Raw genomic sequence first — 26,920 nt, 5'->3', positions numbered from 1 at the left:
GAACCTCAGAATCGCAAGCCATCTATTCCTGCTTTAGATAAACCTTCTTACCCCACAACGCGGAACACAAGATCTCAGAGTTGAACTTCTTTTTGTATTTGCGGATTTCTGGGCTGTCACTCTGTGGGCGGATATTGGTGGGGTTCACGTTGACAACGGAGCCTTTCCTTGCGTTTTGCCTGCTGGTGGGCTCTGGTTTCACACTGGATGCTGGGGAAGAGAAGCAGAGGGTTTTTATAAAATGATTGTTATGTTTTCTTGCACAAGACATGACTTGTGAGGCAACTGTGCCCCACACTCTAAGTGTGCCCCTCATGAAAGCAGGATTTCTAATCTCTTTTTGAATGACATCTAATATGTCACATCCACAATATACATTTAACGCACATTGCTTCCCCCAAGGCATCCAGGAAGCCACAGCTTTGTGAGAGAGCATTTGCTTTAAATTTATGGTGTGGATGTGACCTAAGGGCCAGACCGCAAGTGATGCTATTCATTTGCATTTAATGTGCACATTTTAAAAATACAAATAGCAACTACTGGAAGGAGCCTGATAATGTTTAGGATCAGAGCAGGTGGGGTACAGGGAGTTTTGTCAGTCTTGACAAAAATCATTCCTTTGAAGCAACTATTTGCATGGTATTCCCTATGCAATGACATCCCATATTGGCACCAGTAAATGTGACAGACCGGTGTATTCCGCCCAAAGAACAAAGAATTATCTAATTATCTGGGAGAAGGTCACTGGAGTCTGCCTTCTACCAGGCGAATTTGCAGGTCACAGAAAACCACACATAATGGTTTACCATTCGTGGTTCACTTGAATAAACCATGAATGGGAAGCCAAAACCGAAGTTTGACTTGGAGCGGAGGTGGATTAGAGTAGTGCGACCAGTTCTGCCGCACTGGGCACTGGGCCTAGGGAGTTCTCCAGGGTGTTGCAACTATGATGCAGTGAATTGAGCAGAACGGTAGGCAGGAGGTGGAGGGGGCATCAAATTTTGGCCTTGCACAGGGAGATGCATAAATTTGAAAGACCCAAGTGGAGCAAGCCATGATCCTTATAAGGCTAAGACAGGGATTTGGATAGGTGACTATGTCAATTTCAGTTTCTCCCAGCTTCTCATCTTTCTAATCTTAAGTCCAGTTCTCTACATTTCCACATCAGTTTGTGATTTAAAAGACAACATTTCAGTTTAGTCCTGAAATACACCTTTTTGTATGCATTTTTGCCTAATGTACATATTTTTTCAAAGCAATTTCCACCACATGTAGTGCCTTTTTGTATGTTGTTTTCACTAATATATGCATTTATATGCACACTTTTGTTGTTCATATGTGTATTTTTGTACACATTGCTTGACTGGAGTCCTGGTTTGTAAAATTTGGAGAAGGGCACATTATGAAAGACGTCTGTGCTTTGGTTCATGCATCGTTTCAGAAAGTGAAAATTAGGTAAGTTCATCTTTAGATGTGCAACCAAACTCAATTTCTCCCTTATCCCTACTCAGGAATTGCGGTTTGTTCCACTAGTGCCAGGGGAGAAGGAAAGTAAGAGTCACCTGATTATGGAAAAACATTGTGCGTCATTTACAAGCGAATGCTACCACTGAGGACTAGCTCCCTGCCATGCAGGTAGCGCTGACCCAGGGCACCAGCATAGGTCAGCCAAGGCTGAACACCTGGATAAGTGGAAAGCCGGAAACAGGCTATCTCCGTCACCTGTATGTCCCCCTGGACTCAAGCACGGGCACAACCCCTCTCAGGGGTTGACCAAACCATCGAGTCACTGGATTCTTTTAATAGAATACCCTTCACATAGGGATGGCAAGAGCGTTCTCCCATCCCTATCACTTGAACCATAGCCTATTTGCAACCTTACAAGTTGTGACGATTTGCTATGCGGCAGGCGAAACCCAAATGGCAACAGCCAATCACCAAGTGGGGGAAATTCCTGCCGTTCCCCTGTCCCAATGACAGATGACACACGATGGCATAGTAAGGTCAAGCGCAAAGCCCTAAAAGTAGGGAGAGGTGAGTGGGTGTTTCGAATGCACGTGCCGAAAGAGAAAGCTCTGGGTCATGTGCATGGGCATAAATAGGTCCCTCAATCCATTTGGACTGCACCCCATTGGCCAGATTACACCCAGCAATGAGGGACCTGCCAATCGGGTGTTGTGGCTGACCAATCTTATTCACGCACAACAAAGGTGGTCAGTCTCCAGGTCTCTCTGCCACACATGCCCTCTTTAAGGGAGGACACTATTTCCCTCCTCCCCTCCAAAAGGGGCAAATATGGCATGTTCTGCAATTAAAGCAACTGTACTCACGAGAACCACAGTTTGGTCCAGTTGGACTTGAAGGAGGTGACATTTGTAGAAGCCTAGGATCTATGAACGATGTGAATGATGTCGTAGATGAGGAACTATTTTTTGAGGGAGTGTTGTTAGTGCTCGGTGCCTAAAATGGGGAAAAAAATTAAGATGAAACAAAGGAACTTAATCACAACCGACTGCATTGATGGTGCTACATGTATACTATATGGTGACCTTTCCCAGCCTTGGACCCCCAGATGCTGTTGGACTACAACTCCCATCATTCTTAAGACAGCAGAACTGGCAGTCAGGGATGATGGGAGTTGTAGTCCAACAAGATCTGGAGGCCCAGGGTTGGGACAGGCTGCTGTCTCTGGGATGGATGGTTTTACTTCAACGCCCTCCTTAAAAAACCCCCAAACAAAACTAAAACCTTGCTTTGAAAGTGATACTACAACTTAATTACAGTGGTACCCCGGTTTATGAACTTAATCTGTTCTGGAAGTCCGTTCTTAAACTGAAGCTGCGCTTTCCCTAATGAGGTCTCCCACCGCCGGTGCCCTTCCACCATTCGGATTCCGTTCCTACATTGAGGTAAAGTTCATAGACTTCTGGTTTTGTGGAAGTTCATAACCCAAATAGTTGGTAAACAGGGCTGTTCGTAAACCGAGGTACCACTGCAGGGCTTATGTACATTGCACTCTACTGGGTTGCTGCACTAAGATGCCCTGCGGCCAATGCTACTAGGAAGCCACCTAGGCTGTGAAGAAGAAAGTGGGGTAATATGGGAAGGAGCAGTAGATCTGACCAGAGCCCTAGTTGGGTGAGTAGTAGAGTCTGGCCCACTGCTCTGAAACCCCTTCCAGACATCCAGTAAGACTGGGTACTTATCAGGGCTCTGGAATGGAAGCTGTGCAGAAGTTCCAGCTGGGGTAGCTCTGTTGGTAGAGCATGTGGCTCTTAATCTCAAGGTGATGGGTTCAAGTCCCATGTTGGGCAAATAGATTCCTGCATTTAGACTAGATGATCATTGTGGTGCTTCCTAACTCTACATTTCTGTGATTCTCTGATTCTAGAAGGTGGAAGTGGATCTAACTATTAGAAATCTGGATGATTAGCAGTGGATTGTACTCTAAAGCTTCATTGGAAAGGAAAACAAAAACAAAGGGTAAATAAATCTAGTTCTTTCACATCTATAAAAATTATACAGCAATAACATGTGTAGGGCAGGTTATTTCTCTTCACCACCACACAGACATACATGATTCACCATTAAATCTCCCTTCCATAACAGCTTAAAGGAGAAGACTGAAGTAAATGAGCATAAATGCTTTCCTTTAATTTGGAACGTATAACAACCTCAAGTAACTGGCACAGCCTCCCTGCAGATCCATAGCAATGCAGACCAAATCTTCTGGCAAGATGCAATGGAATGCTAATGGCCAATATCTATCACCCCTCAGGATAAAACAGATTTTGCCTTATTACAGGGCTTCAAAATGTACAACATTTTAGACATTGCTGGACATCTAAAACTAACAACAACATCAACAACTCAATAGTCACGTTGTGCGACATGCTCACATCATTTGCGCAGCATATGCATAATATGCCAGGCAGCGTGCGTGAATGATGTCAGCAAGTCATGTGGAATATACACACAGCATGAGCATGTTGCAAGGCGGTGACGTCAGCACATCGGTGGTGCTAGTCCCCCTCAATCACAGGGTCAAGCCAGCGCAACTGTCCTGAGATATGAATTTTTGCACACAACTTCTCCTTTTACACATTTTTGCAAGGCATTTGCCCTAGTAGTTTTGTATGTTATTTTCATTACAATGTGCATTTTTTGTGTGTATACTTTTTTGATTGGAGAACTGCATCATATAATTCAGAGAAGTTTGAATCTTAAAAGAAGGACTGCATTTCAGTTTGTTTATTGTCATAATATGTGACATTTACCTTGTTGGGAATAGGCTGGCTCTGAGGTTCCGGAAAGTGGTTCTGAGCAACTTTCAGCTGGTTTGCTGAACAATTCGAAACCTGGCTCTGTTGCAACAGGTCTGGGAGAAGATAGTTTTGGTTGCTCATGCCCCAGAATCGTTCCTGAGAACTGCAGCTGAGCTTTCCTGCAACATAACCCTGCACACAACGACAACTTTTTAAGAGCTGTTCTGTGACCAGAAGTCAAGCTATTCTCCCCTCCCTTCCTCCCAGCATGCAGCGCTGCTCACTTGTGGTAACACTTATGGTAACAAATGCTGGTGAATGTTGGAAGTCCAAATCTCTGTAGTACATCACAGCTAATGAAAATCAGATTATGGCAGGAATGTCAGCGCATCAGGAAAAAATGTAATAAAATAAAATGACACTGGAAATGGGATTCTGATGGATGGGAGCTGCTTAAAGGACACTAGTAATGCTCCATGTTTATACAGTGAAGTTCATCTTCAAAGCACTTCGCAAATGATATCTAATCCATCCTCTTAGGCCCCCATGACACAGACCCAAAGAAGCATTAGCATTCTAGCAGCAGGGTAATGAGGTGGAGTCTCTTTAAGAAGCCAGCATCAAAACTAGAAGAAGGGTGAATTTCAGAGATTGCTTCACCTTGCAAGTGCACCTCTTATGATCTTCTACTAGGGAAGCTCTAACCACAACCCCTTTCTTCCAGATGAAGCCAGAAAGGTGGCCTGGGAGGAAGAGGACCTTTTTATTTGGCAGTGGTGCTGAGGCTTGGTAAAGGACCCCTGACCGTTTGGCTTACAAACAATAAATAACAATGACATGATAGAACATCACAAATGCAACACGAAGCAGACAACATTAATCTTATGTACAGGATTAGTCTCCATGTGGCTGAGCCTCAGTGCTAGGAGAACGGCTGAGTTTTGCTTCACTTTCAAAGCGTCTCTTCTTATCCCTACATTCCAAGCAGAGATCTTTGTTTAAAAACAAATTCTTAGTCGGTTTTGTAATAAACCGGCTTATAACCATGACTCATGAAGCCGGTTCCTCCACTGAGAATATATGTGATAAAGGTGGGGGAGAAAAGACAGGGTAGGACCACAACCAGCAACTGGAATACTGGAAGATGCTGTTTTCAACAAGAAAAAAAGGAAAGGAGCAGAAGTGGAAACCAGACCTGAAGTCCTATCCTCTCATCTGAAAACCCAGGTCCTTAGTTCCAGATGGTAGGAGTAGGTGGGCTCACTATTGGGGGTTTTCCTGAATAGAATTGGTTAAAAATACATTTCATTGCCAATGTGTTTAGCACTGCAACATGTGAGCAGATTTGAAGGCTCAGCCCTAGGAAGTATTATCCTGACATAAATTTGGGAGTATTGCAGAGTCTTTTGGTCTCAGGACTGATCCTGCTGATGGCTTCACTCACTGCCGTTTGTTTATTTGAAATACTCAAAATCTTTCCACAACTGCTCAAGATAGCTCACAGCATCTATTTAAGACCATTTCATTCAGCAAAGACAAACCTAAAGCTGAAAGCATTAAAAAAAATTAAAAGAACATACAGTTGTACCTTGGATCTCAAACGCCTTGCGACTTGAACGTTTTGGCTCCCAATTGCCGCAACCCCAGAAGTGAGTGTTCTGGTTTGCGAACATTCTTTGGAAGCCAAACGTCCAATGCAGAGCCGGATTTAGGTTTGATGAGGCCCTAAGCTACTGAAGGTAATGGGGCCCTTTCTATGTCCAGCTGTCCTTTGTCAACAACAAATTGCCACTGTTTTTTGTGTTGAATATATGCTACATGGTAATTTATGGACCTCATAGGTATCTAAAGCCGTTTGCACATAACTAATAGGAGCCTGCAGAACACAAAACACTCTTGCTGTATTTTGTTTGTTATCTTCTATTTTGGAAATGTACATCCAGGGGAGGCAGCCAACCGTTGGAGCAATATTTTATCCCCCCTGCTCTGTGAAGTCATCCTCTTAGAAGCACTTGAGCTTCCCATTCCTGGTTCCTAGGAAATTGGGGGAAGTCAGCTGCAGGTTCTCCTCTCTGTTCTAAAAAGCAGGTGTCTTCCCCCAAAGGATCCTGGGAATTGTAGTTTGTTAGGGCTTCTGGGATTTGTAGGTCTGTGAGGAGGAGGAGGAGAAAAAGAAGAGTTTGGATTTGATATCCCACTTTATCACTACCCTAAGGAGTCTCAAAGTGGCTAACATTCTCCTTTCCCTTCCTCCCCCACAACAAACACTCTGTGAGGTGAGTGGGGCTGAGAGACTTCAGAGAAGTATGACTGGCCCAAGGTCACCCAGCAGCTGCAGGTGGAGGAGTGGGGAATCGAACCCGGTTCCCCAGATTACGAGTCCACCGCTTTTAAGCACTGCACCACACTGGACTCTCTGAGAAGGAATCTGCAATGCCCAGGATCATTTGGGGGACGTCATGTGCTTTAAATGCTCACTGGATGCACTTTAAATCAGAGGATCTTAGAATTGTCGAGTTGTGAGGGACCCCAAGGGTCATCTAGTCCAACCCCCTGCAATGCAGGAATCTCAGCTCAAGAACCCATGGCAGATGGCCGTCCAAGCTCTGCTGAAAAACCTCCAAGGAAGGAGAGTCTTACCGCCTTCCGAGGGATTTCCTCCCACTGTCAAACAGCTCTTGCTGTCAGAAAGTTCTTCGTGGAGTTGGAATCTCCTTTCTGGTCGCTTGAAGCCATGGCTTCAGGTCCTGAGTGCCTCTGGAGCAGGAGAAGACAAGTTTCCTCCCAGTGACGCCCTTGAGATATTGACAGGGCTCTCATATCCATGTCCGGAGGGACAGGGAGCAAAACATCTCTCTCTCCCCTTTTCCCACCCCATGCAGAATGGCAAGGGGTCTGTGCATCCAGCAGGTAAGAAGGTGGAGTGTGGAGCCCAGCCAGGGGCTGGCAGTGGGCAGGATACTTGCACTGCCGGGGGTTGGACTAGATCACCCTTGGCATCCCTTCCAACTCAACTATGCTATGATTCTCTCAAGCAGCTGAAGGAACAGGCGGGGGAGCAAGATGCAGAAGAAGGGGAGGCACAACCACACCCCCCAGCAGCCCCCTCTGGCCTTACCCACGGTGGCCTCATCCCAGCACACTTTGACCCCCCCGGTTTTATTTTTCTTCATTCAGCTGCTGGACAACCCAGCAGCCTGGCCCCTGTTTGCCCGCTGATATCACAAAGTGCTGCTTTGCAAGCAAGCCTTCTAGTGCCCTGCAAGGGGGATGCCTGCCAGATGACAGTGAGAGTTGGTAGAGAAAGATGGATTCTCAAGGGAGGAGGCCTAGAGGAGATGAGTGACAATATTATTATTGTGAGGTGATGCTATTACAATTCCCAAGGGAATGTCAAGCAGGGAGGGAGGGGGAAGTGAGAGAGTGGAATTCTGGTGGAGACGGAAGATGGAAGGAGGCTTGGAAAGAGTTTGAAGGGGGGGGCAGTTGAGAGTCGGTTGAGAGCGGTTGGTTCTAGAAGGGGGCACGAGGGGGGGGCTGAAGCTGAGCTGGACTTAGAAGCAGCAGAACAGCCGCCATTGCTCTCAGCATGTGGCCGTTCAGTGCTGAAAAAAGGGGGTCTCTCCCAACTTGGAGGCAAGAGGATTCTCTTAACTCAGGTGAGCCATGGAGACAGGGCTTGGCTTGTACAGAAATAGTACCTCAGGTTAAGAACTTTGCTTCAGGATGAGGACAGAAATTGCGCGGCGGCAGCGGGAGGCCCCATTAGCTAAAGTGGTACCTCAGGTTAAGAACAGTTTCAGGTTAAGAACGGACCTCCCGAACAAATTAAGTTCTTAACCCGAGGTACCACTGCACTGCTAAAACCCAGATGCCTCCCCTCCCCCTCCAAGCTTCACAGAACTGGGCTATGCCTGATTATCGTCTCCCAAAGCAACTTGTTGTTGTTTAGTCATTTAGTCATGTCCGCCTCTTCGTGACCCCATGGACGCCAGGCACTCCTATCTTCCACTGCCTCCCGTGGTTTGGTCAAACTCATGTTGGTAGCTTCGAGAACACTGTCCCACCATCTCATCCTTTGTCGTCCCCTTCTCCTTGTGCCCTCCAACTTTCCCAGCACCAGGGTCTTTTCCAGGGAGTCTTCCCTTCTCATGAGGTGGCCAAAGTATTGGAGCCTCAGCTTCACGATCTGTCCTTCCAGTGAGAACTCAGGGCTGATCTCCTTCAGAATGGATAGGTTTGATCTTCTTGCAGTCCATGGGACTCTCAAGAGTCTCCTCCAGCACCATAATTCAAAAGCATCAATTCTTTGGCGATCAGCCTTCTTTATGGTCCAGCTCTCATTTCCATACATCACTACTGGGAAAACCATAGCTTTAACTATACGGACCTTTGTCGGCAAGGTGATGTCTCTGCTTTCTAAGATGCTGTCCAGGTTTGTCATTGCTTTTCTCCCAAGAAGCAGGCGTCTTTTAATTTCGTGACTGCTGTCACCATCTGCAGTGATCATGGAGCCCAAGAAAGTAAAATCTCTCACTACCGCCATTTCTTCCCCTTCTTGCATTTCCTTCTCATTGGAATGATTTTCATTTTTGTTTTTGTTCTCAGTCCACATACGGCTTAAGCCTGCCTTGTAGAATTTTAAGCATAACTTTGCTAGCGTGTGAAATGAGTGCAATTGTGCGGTAGGGACTGTGTTGGGGGTTGCAGTCCCATCTCGCTCTAGCCCCTCGCCCCCCTCCTTCCAAGCCAGGGGTTAGGCACCCAGGCAGGAGCAGGTTGGCAGCCTGTGGTGATGTGGGCATGGGCAGCCTGGTAGGGGTGCTTGTTCTGCCCCCCTAGAGAATACAATGTCCTTCTTCCTTTGCAGGTCCGTGGTTTGGGGAACTAGCAGCAGCCCAGCGGTGCAGGGAAACCCAGCAAAATCCAGAGGTATGTTGTGACCTTGTGTGGCAGGGGAAGGGTTTCCCAGTGATCTTGGGGGTGGAGGAGGAAGGCCTGATTTAGAGATCCCTATAGTTTTATGGAGAGGGTTTCTCTGTGGTCCAAGCAGGGCCCTAGCTAGGGGGTGATGAGGTGGGGGCCCGCCAGGGGCGCAGGTGAGGGGTGGGGCACAAAATTGGCTCATAAATATGTCTAAATATATAGATGATGATAATAAATATTATCATCTATATATTTATCTGGTTCCAAATCCTCCAAGCAATCTGACTAACAGAGCTTGTTTCTTCCTTAGGCAAGAGGCCCGCCAGAATGAGGGGGGAAATGCCAACTGAGTGCCCCATATATTAGGAATGTTTCCTTCCCGTGTCCCCCCTCCCTCATGCACCAGACTGGTGCTGTCATCTGGGATCCAGGCGCTTGCTGATTCCTCCATTTCCTTTGCAGGGAGGGAGTCTTTCCCCAGTCTACTTCATTCTGGCGAAATCCCTGGAGGGACTGGCGAACGTGGCGAACATCAGGTACTGGGATAGAAGGAAGGGGCCCTTGTGGAACTTCTTTTGGGGGGTCATCAAAAATGGGGCAGTAGTTTTTCATCTGCCCCAGCCCCTTCTCATCAGATGCTTCCTGCTTCCTCCACAGGACCATGCCTCCAGGGATGAGGCTCCAGCGCCTGCTCCCGGGACGAAGAATAACAGACCACCATGGCGGTTCCTGGCCCCTGATCCTCGGCTGCCTCACCCTCCATCCGTTCCCCATGCGGGCATGGCTCCTTCCCAGCCGTACTTGGTGCAGACAAAGTTTCCCCCCATCAATAACACCTCAAGAGTTATTCTGGAGCCAGGGGAGACTTTGGCTGCTGCCTCCATGCCAGGCCGGTTGGGACAGAGGCCAGACGCCTGCACGGAAGAGTTCAGGGTGGGGCAGCTTATAAGATCAGGTAGGATGAAACACCCCCTTCCCAGGTCCCCACCCTCCTGTCCCAGACTGGGGCTTGTGTGGCTGGGAGCCAGGCGTCGGCTGATGTCTCCCTTTGTTTTGCAGCGAGGAGAAGGTTCAGCCTGGGAGCTGCCGCATCCCAGGAGGGACTGGAGCTGAGACAATGGCCTCTCGCCTCACAGGTAAGGGGACAGGGGGATTTCATTGCTTTGCCGCTCTATGCTTTGCTGCTCGCGATTTGCGGGTTTGGGGGTGCGGGCAGGGGGCACATCGGAATGTCACCCCCTTCAGGATGGCACTTGGGGCAGCCGCCCCCTGCCCCCCATTGGGACGCTCCTGGCCAGAAACAGGATTCGAGCCCAAGAGCCCTCTGCTCACCTGGGACTTCCTGCAAAGGCTTATTGAAGCCCCGTCCCTGGTCGTTTGGTCTGTGACAGACCATTCACACATTCAGGGATTCCATCTTTCTTGCAGGGTATGGCTTCTGCACCACTGTGGCTGCTGCTGAAGCCCCCTCCTCACAAATAAAATAGGTAAGAGGAAGAACGGAGAATTTGCATGGAGCGGGGAGAACACCCTTCCAGACCAACTCTCTGACTTAAAACCAAGGCGTTCCTACAAGAGCCAGTATCAAAATAACATGGAAGCAGTACAGAAATGGATAAGGCGGAGCTATAGCTGATAAGGAATGCAGTGCTCAAGGTTTGAGCAAAGGAGGACAGACCTGGGATAAAATGAGTCTTCTTCTCCCACAGGCCACGTCATGTATGCATCTTTGCAAAGACTCTCTGAAGAAAGCAAGTAGTGCTGATAACTCTCTATCTGTTTCTCCTATAGGAAATATTCCACCTGAAAAGATTTTTAGAGGTTTTTTTCTTGGAAAATGTACAACTAGACCACGAGTCAAACCAAAACCACATGTCTTGTATGAAGTCAATGTCTATATTAAAAGTGTTCTCTTGTGGCTGACAAAGAGTCCTGTCTTGGTTGTCACTGTGCATTTTGCAAAACTGATTTGTGGGCAGAAGCTTCATGCCAGTATTTGAAATTAGCCAGGCGCATTTTGCACCTGCCTGTTGGCCACTGGCGATTATTTAATGATCAAAGGCCTCAGCAAAGAAACATGTAATGATGGTGCCAAGGTGAGCCTCTGGAGAGACTCCCCCAAGCTGTCAAAACGAAGGGAGAAGGGGGGAAGACCGCCGGCAAAGCAGCATAGCTCACCCCCTTATCCTGATGGCTTGGGGTAGACTTGGGAGTCACGGGCGGGCAGCGCACCAAATGTCGCTCCCCTCAGTGTGTGCATGTGGCTGCGCTCAAAGATGTGCTGCTGCTCACGAGGCAAGGAAGGGTCCCCCCCAAGGGCGGGACATGGACGAGACGGGCGGGGAGAGCCTGGCCAATCGCCGGGAAGGGGACGCGTCGCAATGCAGCTCAACCCTGCTCTTTTCCACAGGCAACGTTGAGTTGCACCCCACTGTTTATCAGCTCCATCTGGTACACAGGATGAGACCCTCCCTGCCCGTAGTGGCGCATGCCAAGGTGGTGCATGCTCTGGTTATCTCCCGCTTGGACTACTGCCATGTGCTCCATGTGGGGCTACCTTTGAAGGTGACCCGGAAACTACAACTAATCCAGAATGCGGCAGCTAGACTGGGGACTGGGAGCGGCTGCTGAGACCATATAACACCGGTCCTGAAAGACCTACATTGGCTTCCAGGCTTCTGTCTATACACAGAGACTCCATCAGCATGTCTGCTCTCTCTGAGTGGCTTAGTCATGCTGGCCACATGACCCGGAAGCTGTACGCTGGCTCCCTCAGACAATAAAGCAAGATGAGCGCTGCAAGCCCAGAGTCGGCCACAACTGGACCTAATGGTCAGGAGTCCCTTTACCTTAATAATAATAATAATAATAATAATAATAATAATAATAATAATAATAATAATATGGCGGGACCTGCCAGGCCTTCCTGCAACTACAATGCCCCCCAGGCCTACCTCTGGCAGGCCTTGCAGGATAGGCCCCAGTGAGCCTCCCCGTGGCCCCCAAAGTTGGGCAGAACCCTGTGTGGGTGCATGAGCACAAATGCGGAGCCAATTGCACAGCTGGTAGGTAATTAACCTACTGCCACCTGTGAGGATGTACAATGTGCAAGCTTATTTTAATTTAAAAGCCATTTTTAAAAATTAAGATGTGCAATAGGAGCAGGCCCCTTCTTATGTTCTGAACTCCAATGTTCTGCCACATGGATCGTTTATGGCGAGTGCATGCCATGAAATGACTGGCTATGGACCTGGCTGCCAGTAGGTGATCTCTGACCTCTTCCAGTCCTCTGGTTCCATGACAGCTGGAATGCTCCAGATGCCTGTGAAGGCTGCAGTGTTTGAATGCCTGACAGTTCTGGGAAGGATGAGGCTCCCATTAAGAACCAAGATGGATGCTGATAGCCTTTGCGCAGCCGTTCCCCCTCTAAGCTCTGCTGAAGCAATAACCCACAGAGATGTATTTTATGGCTGGCACCAAAGATAGAAACCAGTCTTCTGTGTGGTTTGCTACAAGAGATAAACAATGGACTGGAGCTAAGCATCTGCGGGTGCCAGCCTGTATGTTTGCAGGCAAACTGTGAATCTTAAGTAGGAACAGCCTGATGTTTCAAAAGCCAAATCACTAATTGGAAAATGTGGAAATGAGGAGGAGGCCAGGAAGCATTTTGCCTCCTGCTTAGCATTAAGAAACCACAAAAGTAAAACATGAATTGCAATTCTTTCTCTCCTTTGAGTTCTGCAAACCTTCTTACAGATTCAGCTCTTGGAATAGGAGCAGGGAGGAGGAGGAAGAAGAAGAAAGGGAAGAAGGTTTGTATGCCTTCTCCTATCCTCACCCCCTTGCCATGCTCCCAATTCTGCTTCAATGCACTGGTGCCTTTTGAAGGCTTGGGCAATCTTCACACACCCCGACTTTAGGACCTATCTACATCACAGCCAAATTGGCTCAGCAGCCATTCTCGAAACCCTGGAAATTGTAGACCTGTGATGGGGAAGGAAAGTATCACTAACCAAATTCTCGGCATGCTGACCAAGCTCCAATCCTACAATTCTTTGAGGAGATAATACAATCCCCTTAAATTTACAAAGTAGGTACAAACTCAGCATTGCGGGGTCCATAACCTATCATCAAATGTTGCAGAGCCACCTCACTCTCAAACAACGGCTAAACAGAAGAGCAAGCTTAAGTGATAGTTACAGAGAAGGGCTGGTTTCTTGACAACCGCAGAATTTGTTTCAGAAACTGGTGCTTCTAGAAGAATTGAGATCTTCTGCAATAAGTGGTTATGACCTAGCTCACATCCACAGCATACATTTAGACCATGGGTGGGGAACTTCCCCCCCCTCCACAGGCCAAATTTGACAGGTGAGTGAGGCCACACACCTGCCTGTCACCTGATGTCACTAATAATGTCAGGGGGTGGGGTGCTCTGAAGTCCTGGAGTCAGACTCTAGATTTCACCACAAGGGGAGGATCTAAGTCTGGTCGAAAAGGCCTCAGTCTGCTTCCAGCAGACTGGGACTTCCTGGAACAAGTTGCTCACTTGGACTTATCTGTGGTCTTACAACTTCTGACCCGCCTTGCCTTCTTTTCCATGGGACCCAGAATCGGCTTCACCCTCCATGGGAACACAACAATGGCATTCTGCTGGCTGGCAAATTCCTATTTATATAGGTCTGTGGGCTTAATACTTTCCTAGGTTGTCTTGTAGGGATTCACCTTAACTGGCTGCTGCTCTGTTTTCATTGGAACATCAGCTGCCTCTGAGACTCTTAAGCACAGGATCATGGGCTTGAGTCCCATGTTGAGCAAAAAGATTTCTGCATTGCAGGGGGTTGGACTAGATGACTGTTGTGGTCCCTTCCAACTCTACAATTCTATGAATTTTTAAAATACCTTTTTAACCTGATTACTCCAGGGATGAGAACACATTTCAGCCTGAGGGATACACTTCATTTTGAGCATCTTTCTGAGGGCCATTGGTGTGAGGAGCCAGGGTCAAAAGTGAGTGGAGGAACAGACGTACAGTACACTAGGCTAGTTTCTATACATGCTCACACAAGGTTTAAAGCAGCTCCATTTTAAATTCAGGATGCTTTGCTGTGCCATGGAAGTGTAAATGAAGCATTGATCTAATAGACATTTAATCTGGTTTAATAACCTTTCATAATTCCCTCCCTTAACCTGATTACTCTAATTCTCATAAAATGTAAGGATAAAATACGGCTAGCACGTTTAGTGCGTGCATTCCAAAGTATGAGTAATTAGGGGTAGAATCGAAATGTACAGACTAGCATGCAGAAAACTGGAAGTACAGTGGACGCTCGGGTTGTGAACGTGATCCATGCGGGAAGCACGTTCGCAACCTGCAGTGCCCGCAACCCTCAGCACCATGTCTGCACATGCACGGGTTGTGATTCGGTGCTTCTGCACATGCACATTTAGTGCTTCTGCGCATGTGCAAGTGCCGAAACCCGGAAGAAACCCGTTCTGGTACTTCTGGGTTTGGCGTAGTGCGCCACCCGAAATCACGCAACCCGAAGCGTCTGTAACCCGAGGTATGACTGTATCAGTTCCTGCTTTCCAGCCAATGAAGACAGCGACTCCAAATTATTATGGGATGAAAAGCTCGCCTGGAACATTATGGGTCAGTACATGGGAGACTGTGGGACTTCAGAATGGGTCAAATGAAGTCATTAATTTGTCTTGGGTCAGCCACTATCTTTCTGCCTTAGTACTCTCCCAGGGCCCCATCCATGTACGATGCTTGCAAAGGGTAATATTAGCAATATTACCACAGAAGATGGCAGGAATCCCTTGCAGATGAACACAATGCCTGGAAACAGAAACGTTGTGCACCCCTAGTAGTGACCAGACGAGGAATGACCACTGCAAGGAGCTAAGGGGGAAGAAACGCCATGGCACATCTGCACAACCAGATGCCTTCATTTGCCCCAGCTGCAACAAAACATGTCTCTCCCGTATCAGTGTCTACAGCTACTGTGCAGGCGCTATGACCTTCTGACAGTTTGACTTCACCCTCCATTGTCTCCAAAGACAGATGGATGCCAACCAGCATGGCTGCAATATTAGCAATCAGAATTTGATCTCTCTAGTTCTATGCACAGAGGGATGCCCCTTTGAAATGGGGGGTTGAATTACCTTCTGATCCACTACAGAACTCCGAGGGTTTGGTTCAGTCTCATCTGGAACTCTTGCCCTTGAGAAACCCATCACTCCATTGCTGGGTAGTTGCCTAGTAACAAATGCCAATTAGTGAACAGAGATGGGGTAGGGCAGGCAAGAAAGAAAGGAAAACTCAAAAGGAAAAATCCACATGCATTCTAAACAAAAATAAAATAAAGTTACTCAATAGGAACAAGTGTCTTTCTTTCTTTCTTTCTTTCTTTCTTTCTTTCTTTCTTTCTTTCTTTCTTTCTTTCTTTCTTTCCATATAGCATCAAGCACATCACATTTTACTTTTAAAATTTTATTGATTTATACAAATATTTGTATACCACTATTCACAATAAAAAAAATCAAAAATCAAATATCTTCTCAGAGTAGACATACTGAAAGACATGGCTAACTTAGGTTGGATACAACCACTAGGTTAAAAAATGCAATATGAATCGCCTCTGTTCTTGGATGGTTAAGATGAGAAATCAGATATCGAAGGCTTCCTGAGTCCCATGGAGTCTGGAGTGGCTCTGCCTGCTTTCAAACAATCATGGCAATTTGGGCAGCGATCAATGGCAGTTAAACAGGATTTGCTCCAAAGATATACAGTCCTATCAACCAAAAGTGGCTTCCAAGGAACCGGAACAATGTTCTTATCTTTTGTTTCTCTTGGTCCAGGGGTGGGAAACTGGATCCAGAAAGATGTGACTACTGACTTTTCAATCACCTGGCATCATAGGACATCAGGTGATTAAGACTTTGGAAGGAAGAATTGGGAATGTACTCAAAGCTGCCTCTCAATTATTCCATGAACCCCAGTTTTTGTTTACGTTGGGAATGCAAAGGAAGAAACTTTACAGCTGTGATCTTGAATTCAAGCTAGGGCTGCAAAGATTCCCACTGAAAGTGGGGCATTGGTCTCAGCATGAATTTAAACCCAGCACTGACTGCAAACACAGCCTTCTGCAGGAGGTCTTGAGTGGAAGCAGTTCCACTGAGGCTGGCATTCAGCACCAAATTTAAAAGCAAGCTCTACTTGCCGAAGTATAACTATGAACATGCTTTAAGGTTCCCAATTGCTTCCCTTTGCATTTGTGGAGCAAGTGTGGGACAGGTGGGTTTGGCCAGACGAAAAACAATACTGTGAGCAAATCAGGACCCTTAGCAAGCTTACTCCAGCCCATAGGCTGGAGGTTCCCCGTGCATGTATTAGCCCTATGCACCCAACAGGAAATGATCCCATGGTGGGGAAGCGGAATCTAGCATTTAACTTAAATGGCAAAAGACACAGGTGGTGTTATCAATTGGAGCTGACACGCATGCTCTCAAATCTCTGGCTGCAATATGTATGACCGTGGTCATAAAAGGATAAGTCCTTCCATGTTTGTTGCTGGGAAGTGTTTGTGTACCATGTACCACTGACGGTGTCACTCATTCTTTCACCATTTAAGTTGTGAACAGGCATTTTACTGGGAAGCACAAATATATGGATTGTTTCTTCCTAGGGCTTTCCAGTTTTTTGATACAGCACACCGAGACCAACAGTCATGCGAAAATTGTGCTAGGAATGAGTGTTGGTGGTCAGTGTTGACAGATGGTATGTGAATAAAAGTCACATGGACCCTCCTGGTATGATATAACACCTTGTTTTTGCAGGAACACTAAACTGAAAGAACTAGAAGCCTTTAGACTGGAATAGGGCACATTGCAATTACAATGCCCTGCAGAGATATGCCCCTGGTATGCCCCTCAGAGGACCTTAAGGTCCACAAATGACAACATTTTGGAGGTCCCAGGTCACAAAGTGGTTAGATTGGTCACAACTAGGGCCAGGGCCTTTTCAGTACTGGCCCCGACTTGGTGGAACGCTCTGTCACAAGAGACTAGGGCCCTGCGGGACTTGACATCTTTCTGCAGGGCCTGTTCCGCCTGGCCTTTGGTTTGGACTCAGTCTGACCCTTATACCCTTACGGTTTTGATCTATGGGCTACTTTTAAAATGAGGCTGCATTTTAAATTGCATTTTAACCTGTATTTTAAATTGGTCCCCTCCCCATTATGTTTTTATTTTACTGGTGTTAGCTGCCCTGAGGCCAGCTCTGGCCGGGGAGGGCAGGGTATAAATAAATAAATTAATAATAATAATAATAATAATAATAATAATAATAATAATAATTACAACAAGTGCATCTAAACTACCCTCCTTAATTACCCAATTTTTATGGAAGTTTGTCGATTCTCCTAGTGCAATATGAGACTAACTCCAACCAACCATTATGGAGACAGTTTGTATCTTTTTCCCCCCAGGGTTATATAATAAAAGAAATTAAAATTATAAGAGTGCATTAACTTCTGGTTGATGCATTAAATGTATTATTTGTCTATATGAAGGGTCTGGTCCCACCAGTGGATGAGTTAAGTATACATATTCTAACTGTTGCTCGAGTAGCAATATCCAATAACCTTAAAAAATCATGGGCACTTACCGTAAGTTGTAAACCCTGGGCTGAATATAAAGGGTGTTGGGGTTTGCTCATAAGGTAAAATTAAGCAACATGATCAGAATGAGGGAAGGCAGGCAACTTGATAATTTTTATAATTAAAAATGGATTTTTAAAAAATGCATAGGTAAAACAAGATGTAAGAAAATATCTGCCCATTTGTACTGCTGGAAACACAATATGAAATAGTATTTTTTAATGAGGTCTCTGACCTTTTGCTGGATTATGGAAGTGTGTTTGTGTTTATGTTTTTATACATACTGTATGCGTATAAACACCTGTGGGATGTTTCTTTATGCTTCATGCTTGCATTATGCTCTGATACAATAATGGGGGGAGATGGAAAATCTAACTAATCTTCAATTTATAATGCATGGGCAGAGGAAAGAGTAGGAAAGCCAACCGTATCTGATTGCCATCGTTGTCATCGTCGTCACTGCTGCACACCTCATCACTGGAGGATGAATATTCTGATGATTTCTGGAGCAAGCTGCTACCATCTCTCCCCTTGCCAAAAAAGGGTGGACTCTGGAAAAAGAAGAAGAACTTGATTGATTGCTTCTGTCCACACTGGAACTCACCTCATATGAGAAGCCCAGTTTATTTTTTCTTTCAGGTTGTCCTAGAATAAGGGCGATCATTCTAGAATCATACTGCAACCTTCCTCAACCTGATGCCCTCTTAATTGGGCCACAATTCCCACCAGCATGAGCACCAAGTTGGGGAAGGCTGCCACAGTGGAACCAGATGCTTCTCAGGGAATAATCCACTCAGGAGGAAGTTTTAAACCCAGGACAGAAAGCTCCACTGGATTAAGTGGGGTGTAATTCTGAGCAAAGTTACAGTGGCTCAAGCTACACACGATGGTGGTAGACCTATTAAAACTCAGCTTGTGCCAATCACGTATAAATAGCTTGTACCTCCCCGGTTTTTAAACAAAATGAATGCACAGGTTAGGTGAGCCAAACCATTACTGTTCCCACTGCTTATCACCCCACTGCCTTCCCCACACCCCCGTTGCCCCCCCGACAGGTTCCCTTACAATACTAAAGGCTACCAAGGCAGTGGGAATAATATTTGGCTGCAGGGAGGTCAGCTATGGATGAAGAGCTTGGCACCTTTTTTGCTCAAAAAACATCAATACCTAGTTGCTCCAACCCTTGCTTTATAGGTGACTGGAGAAGATCCATATTTAAACAAATAGGTCTGTTGCTTCCATGTGTAAGGTAAAGGTAAAGGGACCCTTGACCATTAGGTCCAGTCGTGGCCGACTCTGGGGTTGCGGTGCTCATCTCGCTTTATTGGCCGAGGGAGCCGGCGTAAAGCTTCTGGGTCATGTGGTCAGCATGACTAAGCCACTTCTGGTGAACCAGAGCAGCACACGGAAACGCCGTTTACCTTCCCGCCGGGACCTTTTTATCTACTTGCACTTTGACATGCTTTTGAACTGCTAGGTTGGCAGGAGCCAACCTGGTTGGCAGGAGCAGGGAGCAGGGACTGAGCAATGGGAGCTCACCCCGTCGCGGGGATTCAAACCACCGACCTTCTGATCGGCAAGTCCTAGGCTCTGTGGTTTAACCCACAGCGCCACCCGCATCCCCTTCCATGTGTAGGGTGACCCTAAATTAACATGGCACAATGGCAGAGAACATGCTTTGCATTATCAAGTGCTTGGGTTCAATCCTTGGCATCTCCAGGAGGGTCTGGGAAACTCTGGCGAACACTACAGAGCTAACTTGGTGTAAGGCAGCTCCACACGTCCACATGATTGGCTTCCTCTAGAAGGGGAGAGTGGCTAATTCTTATCAAGATATTTATTTTAAGCACATAGCTCAGAGGTTCCCTTGTCTGCAATCCTCTTTGAAGATAATTTGTCACTGCAGCAATAAAAATAAAATCTAATTTGCTCTGCATGGTAGTCGAAGCCTCATGATCTAAATCTTGGAATATTCAAAACACCAACTGAGAGGCAAAAAACAAATGAAGTATGCTGCTTGCTTTTGATCTGTGTTACACACTTACACACACACAACACACACACACACTGCCCCATTGACTGATCTATTAAAAAGACAAAAAACCCATACAATCAATTAAGGGTGTGTTTTACTTTAAAGGGCAACAAACACAATCCTCAGAAGGAGATGAAGAAGAATTGCAATAGTTGAAAAACATGCTTACAGTAAAAATAAAACCTACTGAAATATGAAACTGATGAGATGCATTTCCAGGTTTCGTGTACGACTGGTGGTGGCTGTTTAGCCTGGATGACCCTGGATGTGCCAAAAAGAAAATTTCAGAAAGTGAGATATTAGTTCATCAGTCATATCAAACATGTAAATAAGAGGATCCAATCTCAAGGCATGCAAGAGAGGGCTGGCTCAGTGGCCACTGCTGCATCTTGTGAGAGCTGAGTCTGTTGTTTGACTATGCACTGTGTGAAGAAGTGCTTCATTTTGTCCCTTAACAGGCACTTTCATTGGATTGCCCCAAGTCCTGGTATCACAAAAGTTCTTTCTCCTTAGCATAATTTTATACACCTTTATCATGTCCTCCCTTACATATTTCCACCACCACCCTATACTAGAAAGAAATAGCAGGTTGCTGAAACTATATATAGAACTATATATTTAAAAAATCCCAAAGAAGAAAACCTGTATCAACAAACAAGAGGCGCTTAGCAAAATTATATTATGAATAGAATGGCCTTGCTATCATACCCTGTCCCACTGGGAATGGAAGTGCCTCACAATAATTGCTTGTGTGGACAGAGAAAAGTGTGACCTGTGGATTACCTGAAGCCGATCGCTTGTTCTGATGAGATGCCGACTCCCTTTGTCTGCTGCTGCTGGAGTTGCAGCAGCTGTTGTTGGTTTTCGTTGCGGGTCCCCCCAGGGATGGTTGCTGTGTGCTGTAGAGAACAAAGGCCAGAAAAGTGTGTGTGTGGGGGGGGGGGGAGCAACAACAGACGATGAGAACTCCCACTGCACATTGTTCCAGGGTCTCAAAGCCACTTCTAAAAACAGCCCAACCAATGCTCACAATATCCTTAGGCGGTAGGTATTATAATATCCAGGTGGAAACTTAGCATTCCTGGAATGGCATTCACGTTTAAAATATGCAACAATATTAGGGACACTTCCCCACGCCCCAGACATGGAAATAGGCCTCTTGGGGACATGTAATGTTTGACTCAAATATTAGATGAGCTTCATGACCCCTCAATTCTTCTCTGGCTTGGATTGCAATCTGAGTTGGGGGGGGGGGAGGGAATCCACTTCTCTCTTCCACCTACCCAGTCCCTATCGAAATCCTCTCAACTCTTTCTGTCTCTATCAAATGGTTTAGGGACACTGATGTTTTCTACCTCTCCCACTCCCACTGGCAGCTACCATTATTGGATCAGCAGCAACACCTGTGCACAAGGGTGGAGCAATGTAGGAGGCGTATCCATGCATTTATTTATTTAAAGGATCACTGGGAAGTGATCAGGTGGGATGGCCTCAGAAAGCAAAGCAGAATGCCAGTTATGCCACACTGTTCCCTGATTATCTGGGGGAAATGGCTCATAGATGGCATCTGCCTGCTACACCGCAATGAATTTGTACAGATATATATCAAAGTAAGTTTAAGGAGGAATCACCAAGGAGCTTACCTTGATGGGTAACTCTGGTGACCAAGATGATCTCTGCTATAAATTTTTGAGGTTGTCCTTTCAGGAACCTTAAGGATCAAAGCAAACATGCCTGTTCACTGTTCTTATATAAACACATGCATAAAACAGTGCATAGCCACTTGCCTATAGTCAGTATAGGCACAGAGTATTAAAAATGTAGCCCATCACAATCATTTTACTGATATTCAGAAAACCTAGCCCCCAAGACGCCAATATTTGGTTTTATTTAAAAGGGAAAAGGGGGAAAAGGCACAGGAACTTCTAGTGGGCAATGAGTAGGAATTCAAGGTTCCATAAGAAGATCTCAACTGGGTCAAAGCAAAGGACCAACTGTCCCAACAACCTGTTCTCATAGTCACAAGCCCAATGCCTATGGTAATCCTACAAACAGGCTTGTCCCTTGCCTTGGCTAGTGTACAAAAAGTAAACTACATAGAATAAGCAAATCACCTTCATGAACTTTAGAATCTTACTATTTCTTCATATAGAACAGTTTTGACCAACCAGTAGTCCTCAAGATGTTGCTGGGTGACAACAGAGATGATTCAGCATAGCATACAATCCCAGGAAAGTCACAACAAATGAAAATTCAGTTCCCATAATCTCTAACCATTGGCCATGTTGGCTGCGGCTGATGGGAGCTGGAGTCTAGCAACATCTGGAAGGTCACAGGTTAGCCACAGCTGACAAAGGACTGGGTTTACTTGGGAACAGAAGTTTTATATTTTTAAACTCTTATTAATTTATGGACAATCCAAAGAATTTCCCAATACCTTTGGAGGTTGCTCTTCACTTTGACATATACTCCAGAAGACATCGTCCTGACTGGGGCCTGCTGGAGTGCCAGCCACATCAGACAACGAACTGCTGTGATACATATCTCGACTGGCCCGTAGGTTTTCACTCTTCAAACAAACGAAACATACATCAAGTTCATTTGTCATGGGTTGCACCCAAATAGTTTTTACTCAGTGTAGACCGAATAATGGCCCAGCATCAACCACAACACCAAAGGTCCCCCATCCCTGAGGGGGCTACTTTCAGGGCAGGCACCAGGGTTAGAAGAAACTCAGCAGGACGTAGTCTAGTGTCCCTTGCTAGTTAAGCATCTGAGTGGAAGACCTCCTTAGTCAAGAAGGTTGTGTTGGAGGTTCCCTGAAATGTAGTACAGTATAATGCCTGATTGGTTGTGGTTTTTTTTAAATCATTGTGGGTTTAAAAACAACCATGGCCACCATCTCACCAAAACATGGGTTTCAGGAAAATAAAAATGGTAGCCGGGAGTGCCAATCCCTCAGGGACCAGAATGCAGGGTTCAAGCAATAGTAGGTGTTCTCATAGTTGGAAGGCTCTGGCATTTACTAAACCAACGTTCATGATTGTGCTGTGGCTGATTTAGACAAAAAGCTTCACAGGATGGGGGAGATTTGAAAGAAAAGAGCTTCACGTTGGTGTTCTGGAGGCAGCTGAATTCTTAGAGCCAGAACATGCCTCATTTGCCAGTGTTTTTGCACCAACTGACTTGAGAGGGTAAACCTTTCCATATTGGGCTTTCTCTGCTTTGTACATTGGTGCAGTTGGGGAGATTTGGGCAGGTGCAATTTGTCACAATATGTCAACTGCTGAAATATCTCACTTATGCTTAACCATTAATAGGTAAAGGATGGAGTTTTGACAGAGCAAATACAGCATTTTGCAGAGCAATACTGTAAGGTTGTTTCTGATAGTTTAGGGACAAAGCAAGCTCAGAGCAGGCCTGGATAGCTTGCAGGCAGCAATACATTGCTCAAACTGAGGAAATGGGCCACACCTGGAGGCTTTATGGAGCAGGTAAGACTCTTATTAGCCGCTTTAAACCACCTTATAACTAGAGATGCGGGAGGAAATTAGATTCAGATCACAATGAAAGGTGAATCCACTTAATTCACACTTGGTAGGGGGAATATGAGAAACAAAACCCAGCCATGTTTCAAAAGTCACAGCTATCTCAATTTTTCAACCCAGTTCTCCAGTTCTACAAAAATGCATGAAGTGTCAATAAAAATATACACTGAAAATAACAGGAAAAAAGCAGTGTATTGGAGGAGATTGCCTTGCCAAATTATGTATTATGCAAAATTGCACACAAACACAAATATTAGGAAGAATTTGCGGTAAAATGATAATGAATTTTTATGACTTTCTTTTTTAATCACAAACTGATATGAAAATGTGGAGAAAAGAGAAACTGAAATTGCCAGATTTCATGGGTCATAGCATAGAAAACCTTTGACTGGTGTCACTGGGCAGGCATCCTAGGAAGAAAGTTATGGTGCAAAATGTGGAGGTACCTTCTAGGTGATTTTGTGAAATGTGAGCGAGTGTGATTTGGCTTCCTAGTATATTTTATAGCACACCTCTCTGTGTGTAATGAATATTGTGTGATCTCCACAGTCAGGGATACTGGGATGTAGCTTACTTCCCAAGGTAAGCATAAGGCTGTTGTTGGTAGCTGTCTCTCTGATATTTTGCTATGCCACTCCCCACTCTATGGCAGCCGTTTTGTGACCGGCACCACCAACACTCTCTCAAATTTCAAAATGTGTCCTCTGGTCCGAGAGGGTTGGTGACCCCTGGTCTAAGCACAACAGAGGACAGGTCAGCAGATGTGGTGACACTGAAAATATGGTGCTTCAGACTGCCTGCCAGAGTCCAACAGTGAGAAATCAACCTCCTTACCTGTCAGGGACTGGGCAGAGGAGGACTGGTGGAGACCACCTCCCCATCCTGACCCTTCCAGGGAGGAGGAAGAGGAAGAGAGTATAGATTTACAACAGGGGTTTGAGGGAGGTCTCAGTGCAGAGGCAGATGAGGGGACAAGCAGGGAAATCATGGGAGAGTTGGAACAACACTCAGCTGACAAGTCGTCATTAGAAAGCATTCCAGACCCTCCATCTCCCAGAACCCGGCTAGCCTTACAAGTAGGAGAGCAAAGAGCCCCAAAACAGAGGACACTTAGGAGCAGCCATAGAAGATGATGATAATGAATAAGGAAGTGGGAGGGACGGGGTGTGGAGATTCACTCAGGACAATGGCATTATCCAAGAGGCTGGGTTCTATAGCCTCTCTCTGTAAAGATTGAAATAAAAAAGGAGGGTAATAAACTTTTCCTTGTCTTTATACTTTCTTGGGCAACCAGCCGGGAGCCACTGACAGCATCCTGAAACTACCTGTGCCTTACAACTTACAGCTTATTCCACAGCCTTGGTTTATAAACCACTTTATACTTAAATACAGGTAGGGTGGGGGAAATATGGCATGCAATTGCAAAACAACACCAAGAAAAATCTTGTCTTCCTACCACATAGAAGTCTTTTATACAACACACCCTCAAGCAGGGCTTGAGATGCCAGGCTTCTGGCTCAGCATAAAACAGGACCTTCGGGTGACGGGGCCATGTACATGATTTAGATACTTCAAAGGAGAAGAGAAAAAAAGAATCTGTTCAAGAGATGTCGATCAACATTCCTGGATTCCAGAAATGAATGGTAATATGAGGGCCACGGTCTGGCTGCATTTTTTGATGGTATGTGCTGCTAGGACAGCCCTCTTGAGTGGGCTGATATACAGGGGCTGGGATTCAGGCACTGTGTGTGTGTGTGTGTGTGTGTGTGTGTGTGTGTGTACCAAAAGCCAGAATGTCTTCTCCAGTTCAAACCCCTGGAAGTGAACGACTTTAGCTTGAATATACAGTAGTGCCCCGCAAAACGAATGCCTCGCAAGACGGAAAACCCGCAAGACGAAAGGGTTTTCCGTTTGCGAGTTGCTTCGCAAGACGAATTTCCCTATGGGCTTGCTTCGCAAGAAGAAAGCCCATAGGGAAATCTCCAGGGACCTCTTTTAAATGCTGGCGGTGGGGAGCAAAGCCTTTCCCCCCCCTCCAGCCTTCAGAAGAGGTCCAGGAAGGCCGGCGGGGGCCGAAAGGCTTTGCTCCCCACCGCCAGCATTTTAAAAGCGGTCCGGGATAGCAGGGAAGCGCTTCCCGCTATCCCGGACGGCTTTTGAAGGCAGGTGGGGGGGGGAGCAAAGACTTTTGCCCCCCGCCGGCCTTCAGAAGAGGTCCTGGACCTCTTCTGAAGGCTGGCGGGGGGTGAAAGTCTTTGCTCCCCCCTGCCTGCCTTCCCGGGAGAGCGGAAAAACGCAGCGCGTTTCTCCGGTATCACGGACGGCTTTTGAAGGCAGGCGGGGGGGGGAGCAAAGACTTTCGCCCCCCGCCGGCCTTTAGAAGAGGTCCAGGACCTCTTCTGAAGGCCGGCGGGGGGCGAAAGTCTTTGCTCCCCCCCCGCCTGCCTTCCCGGGGGCTTTAAAATCGCCCCGGGACAGCGGAGAAGTCCTCCGCTGTCCCGGGGCGATCTTGAAATGCTGGCGGGTGGCAGCGAAGCCTTCGCTGCCGCCCGCCAGCATTTTAAAAAACCCCAGGACAGCGGAGAAGTCCTTTGCTGTCCCGGGGTTTTTTTAAATGCTGGGGGTGGGAAGAAAAGCCCTTGTCCCCCCCCCCAGCCTTCAGAAGAGGTCGGGGGACAGACTGTCCCCGGACCTGGTCTGAAGGCGGTTTCCATTTATTAGTGTATGTTTTTCTTTTTGGAAATATACCAAAGAATAAAATAAAATAGGGATCCATCTCAGGATGGTGGAGGGTGTGTTCACTGTGTCCCATTGGTGGCACTCACCCTTCTTCTGATAGGAAATGCTCTGTGGGGGGCAAAAATGGGGGGGGGTTGAGGAGGGTCAGTCGGCGGGGAGTGAGACATGTTCCTATTTTCGTCTGAGGAATGGTAGAGGGTATGGTATCCTCCAGTTGGAAACTGAAGGACAGGAGAGTGCTGAGAAAAGGGCTGCAGGACTAGATGGGCCACTGCCCTGATCCTGCATAGCTTTTCTTATGCTCATGTGAGGGGCTGAAACCCAAGTCTCTGACAGACACCACAGCCCTCAGAACAGCACAACCCAACAACTCAGGGAAGTCCAAGATCTGAATCTCTAAAGGCCCCCTTCTGCTTCACTCCAGGAGACCCAGTGCTGCCTTTGCATTCCTTTGCCACTGCTGCTGTGAGCCTGGTTCATACAGTTCCTATATCCTGATGTGGCCCTGACAGAGATATGGAGAGGGATGCCCAGAGCTATACCATCTTGTTCTGCTATTCTGTCAGATATCACATGCTGAGAAGGAGCGGAGCTCTCAAAAGGGGTATTCTTTATTCATTAGCAGACATTTCCCTCCTCTGAGTCACAACCGATTCAGGGTCACAATGCGCTGATAACTGCTGTGCTTCAAACTCACTCCTTCAAATGCAAAAGAATAAAATATTTTTTATGAAGATTGCCCCCCCC

General features: G+C 46.5%; 1 protein-coding gene and 1 long non-coding RNA gene across 5 annotated transcripts in view; one reads left to right on the top strand and one right to left on the bottom strand.

The window, feature by feature from the left end:
- Positions 1–26,920, bottom strand: part of NRK (Nik related kinase) — a 118,857-nt gene that overhangs the window by 33,346 nt on the left and 58,591 nt on the right. For 2 of the 3 annotated variants that reach the window (XM_081897552.1, XM_081897554.1), the window contains 9 exons: positions 22,324–22,455; positions 21,530–21,597; positions 20,670–20,785; positions 20,074–20,147; positions 18,278–18,402; positions 15,357–15,450; positions 4,278–4,457; positions 2,331–2,460; positions 52–210 (listed from right to left, as the gene is read on the bottom strand). In XM_081897552.1, the coding sequence (XP_081753678.1) occupies positions 52–210; positions 2,331–2,460; positions 4,278–4,457; positions 15,357–15,450; positions 18,278–18,402; positions 20,074–20,147; positions 20,670–20,785; positions 21,530–21,597; positions 22,324–22,455 (1,078 nt within the window). The remainder of the gene's footprint in view (positions 1–51; positions 211–2,330; positions 2,461–4,277; positions 4,458–15,356; positions 15,451–18,277; positions 18,403–20,073; positions 20,148–20,669; positions 20,786–21,529; positions 21,598–22,323; positions 22,456–26,920) is intronic. The other variant, XM_081897553.1, reaches the window with a different exon arrangement.
- Positions 10,057–11,001, top strand: LOC309362170. 2 transcript variants are annotated; one of them, XR_014164823.1, is made up of 4 exons: positions 10,057–10,146; positions 10,251–10,327; positions 10,620–10,678; positions 10,901–11,001. It is a non-coding gene; the product is annotated as an uncharacterized lncRNA (long non-coding RNA). The 2 variants fall into 2 exon arrangements; XR_014164824.1 differs by lacking the exon at positions 10,057–10,146 and having other exon boundaries at positions 10,156–10,327.

The sequence above is a fragment of the Podarcis melisellensis genome (assembly GCF_964234715.1).
Source record: "Podarcis melisellensis genome assembly, chromosome: Z".
Taxonomy (NCBI): domain Eukaryota; kingdom Metazoa; phylum Chordata; class Lepidosauria; order Squamata; family Lacertidae; genus Podarcis; species Podarcis melisellensis.
Note: the sequence above shows the minus strand (reverse complement) of the source record. Positions and strands in the feature narration are given on the sequence as shown.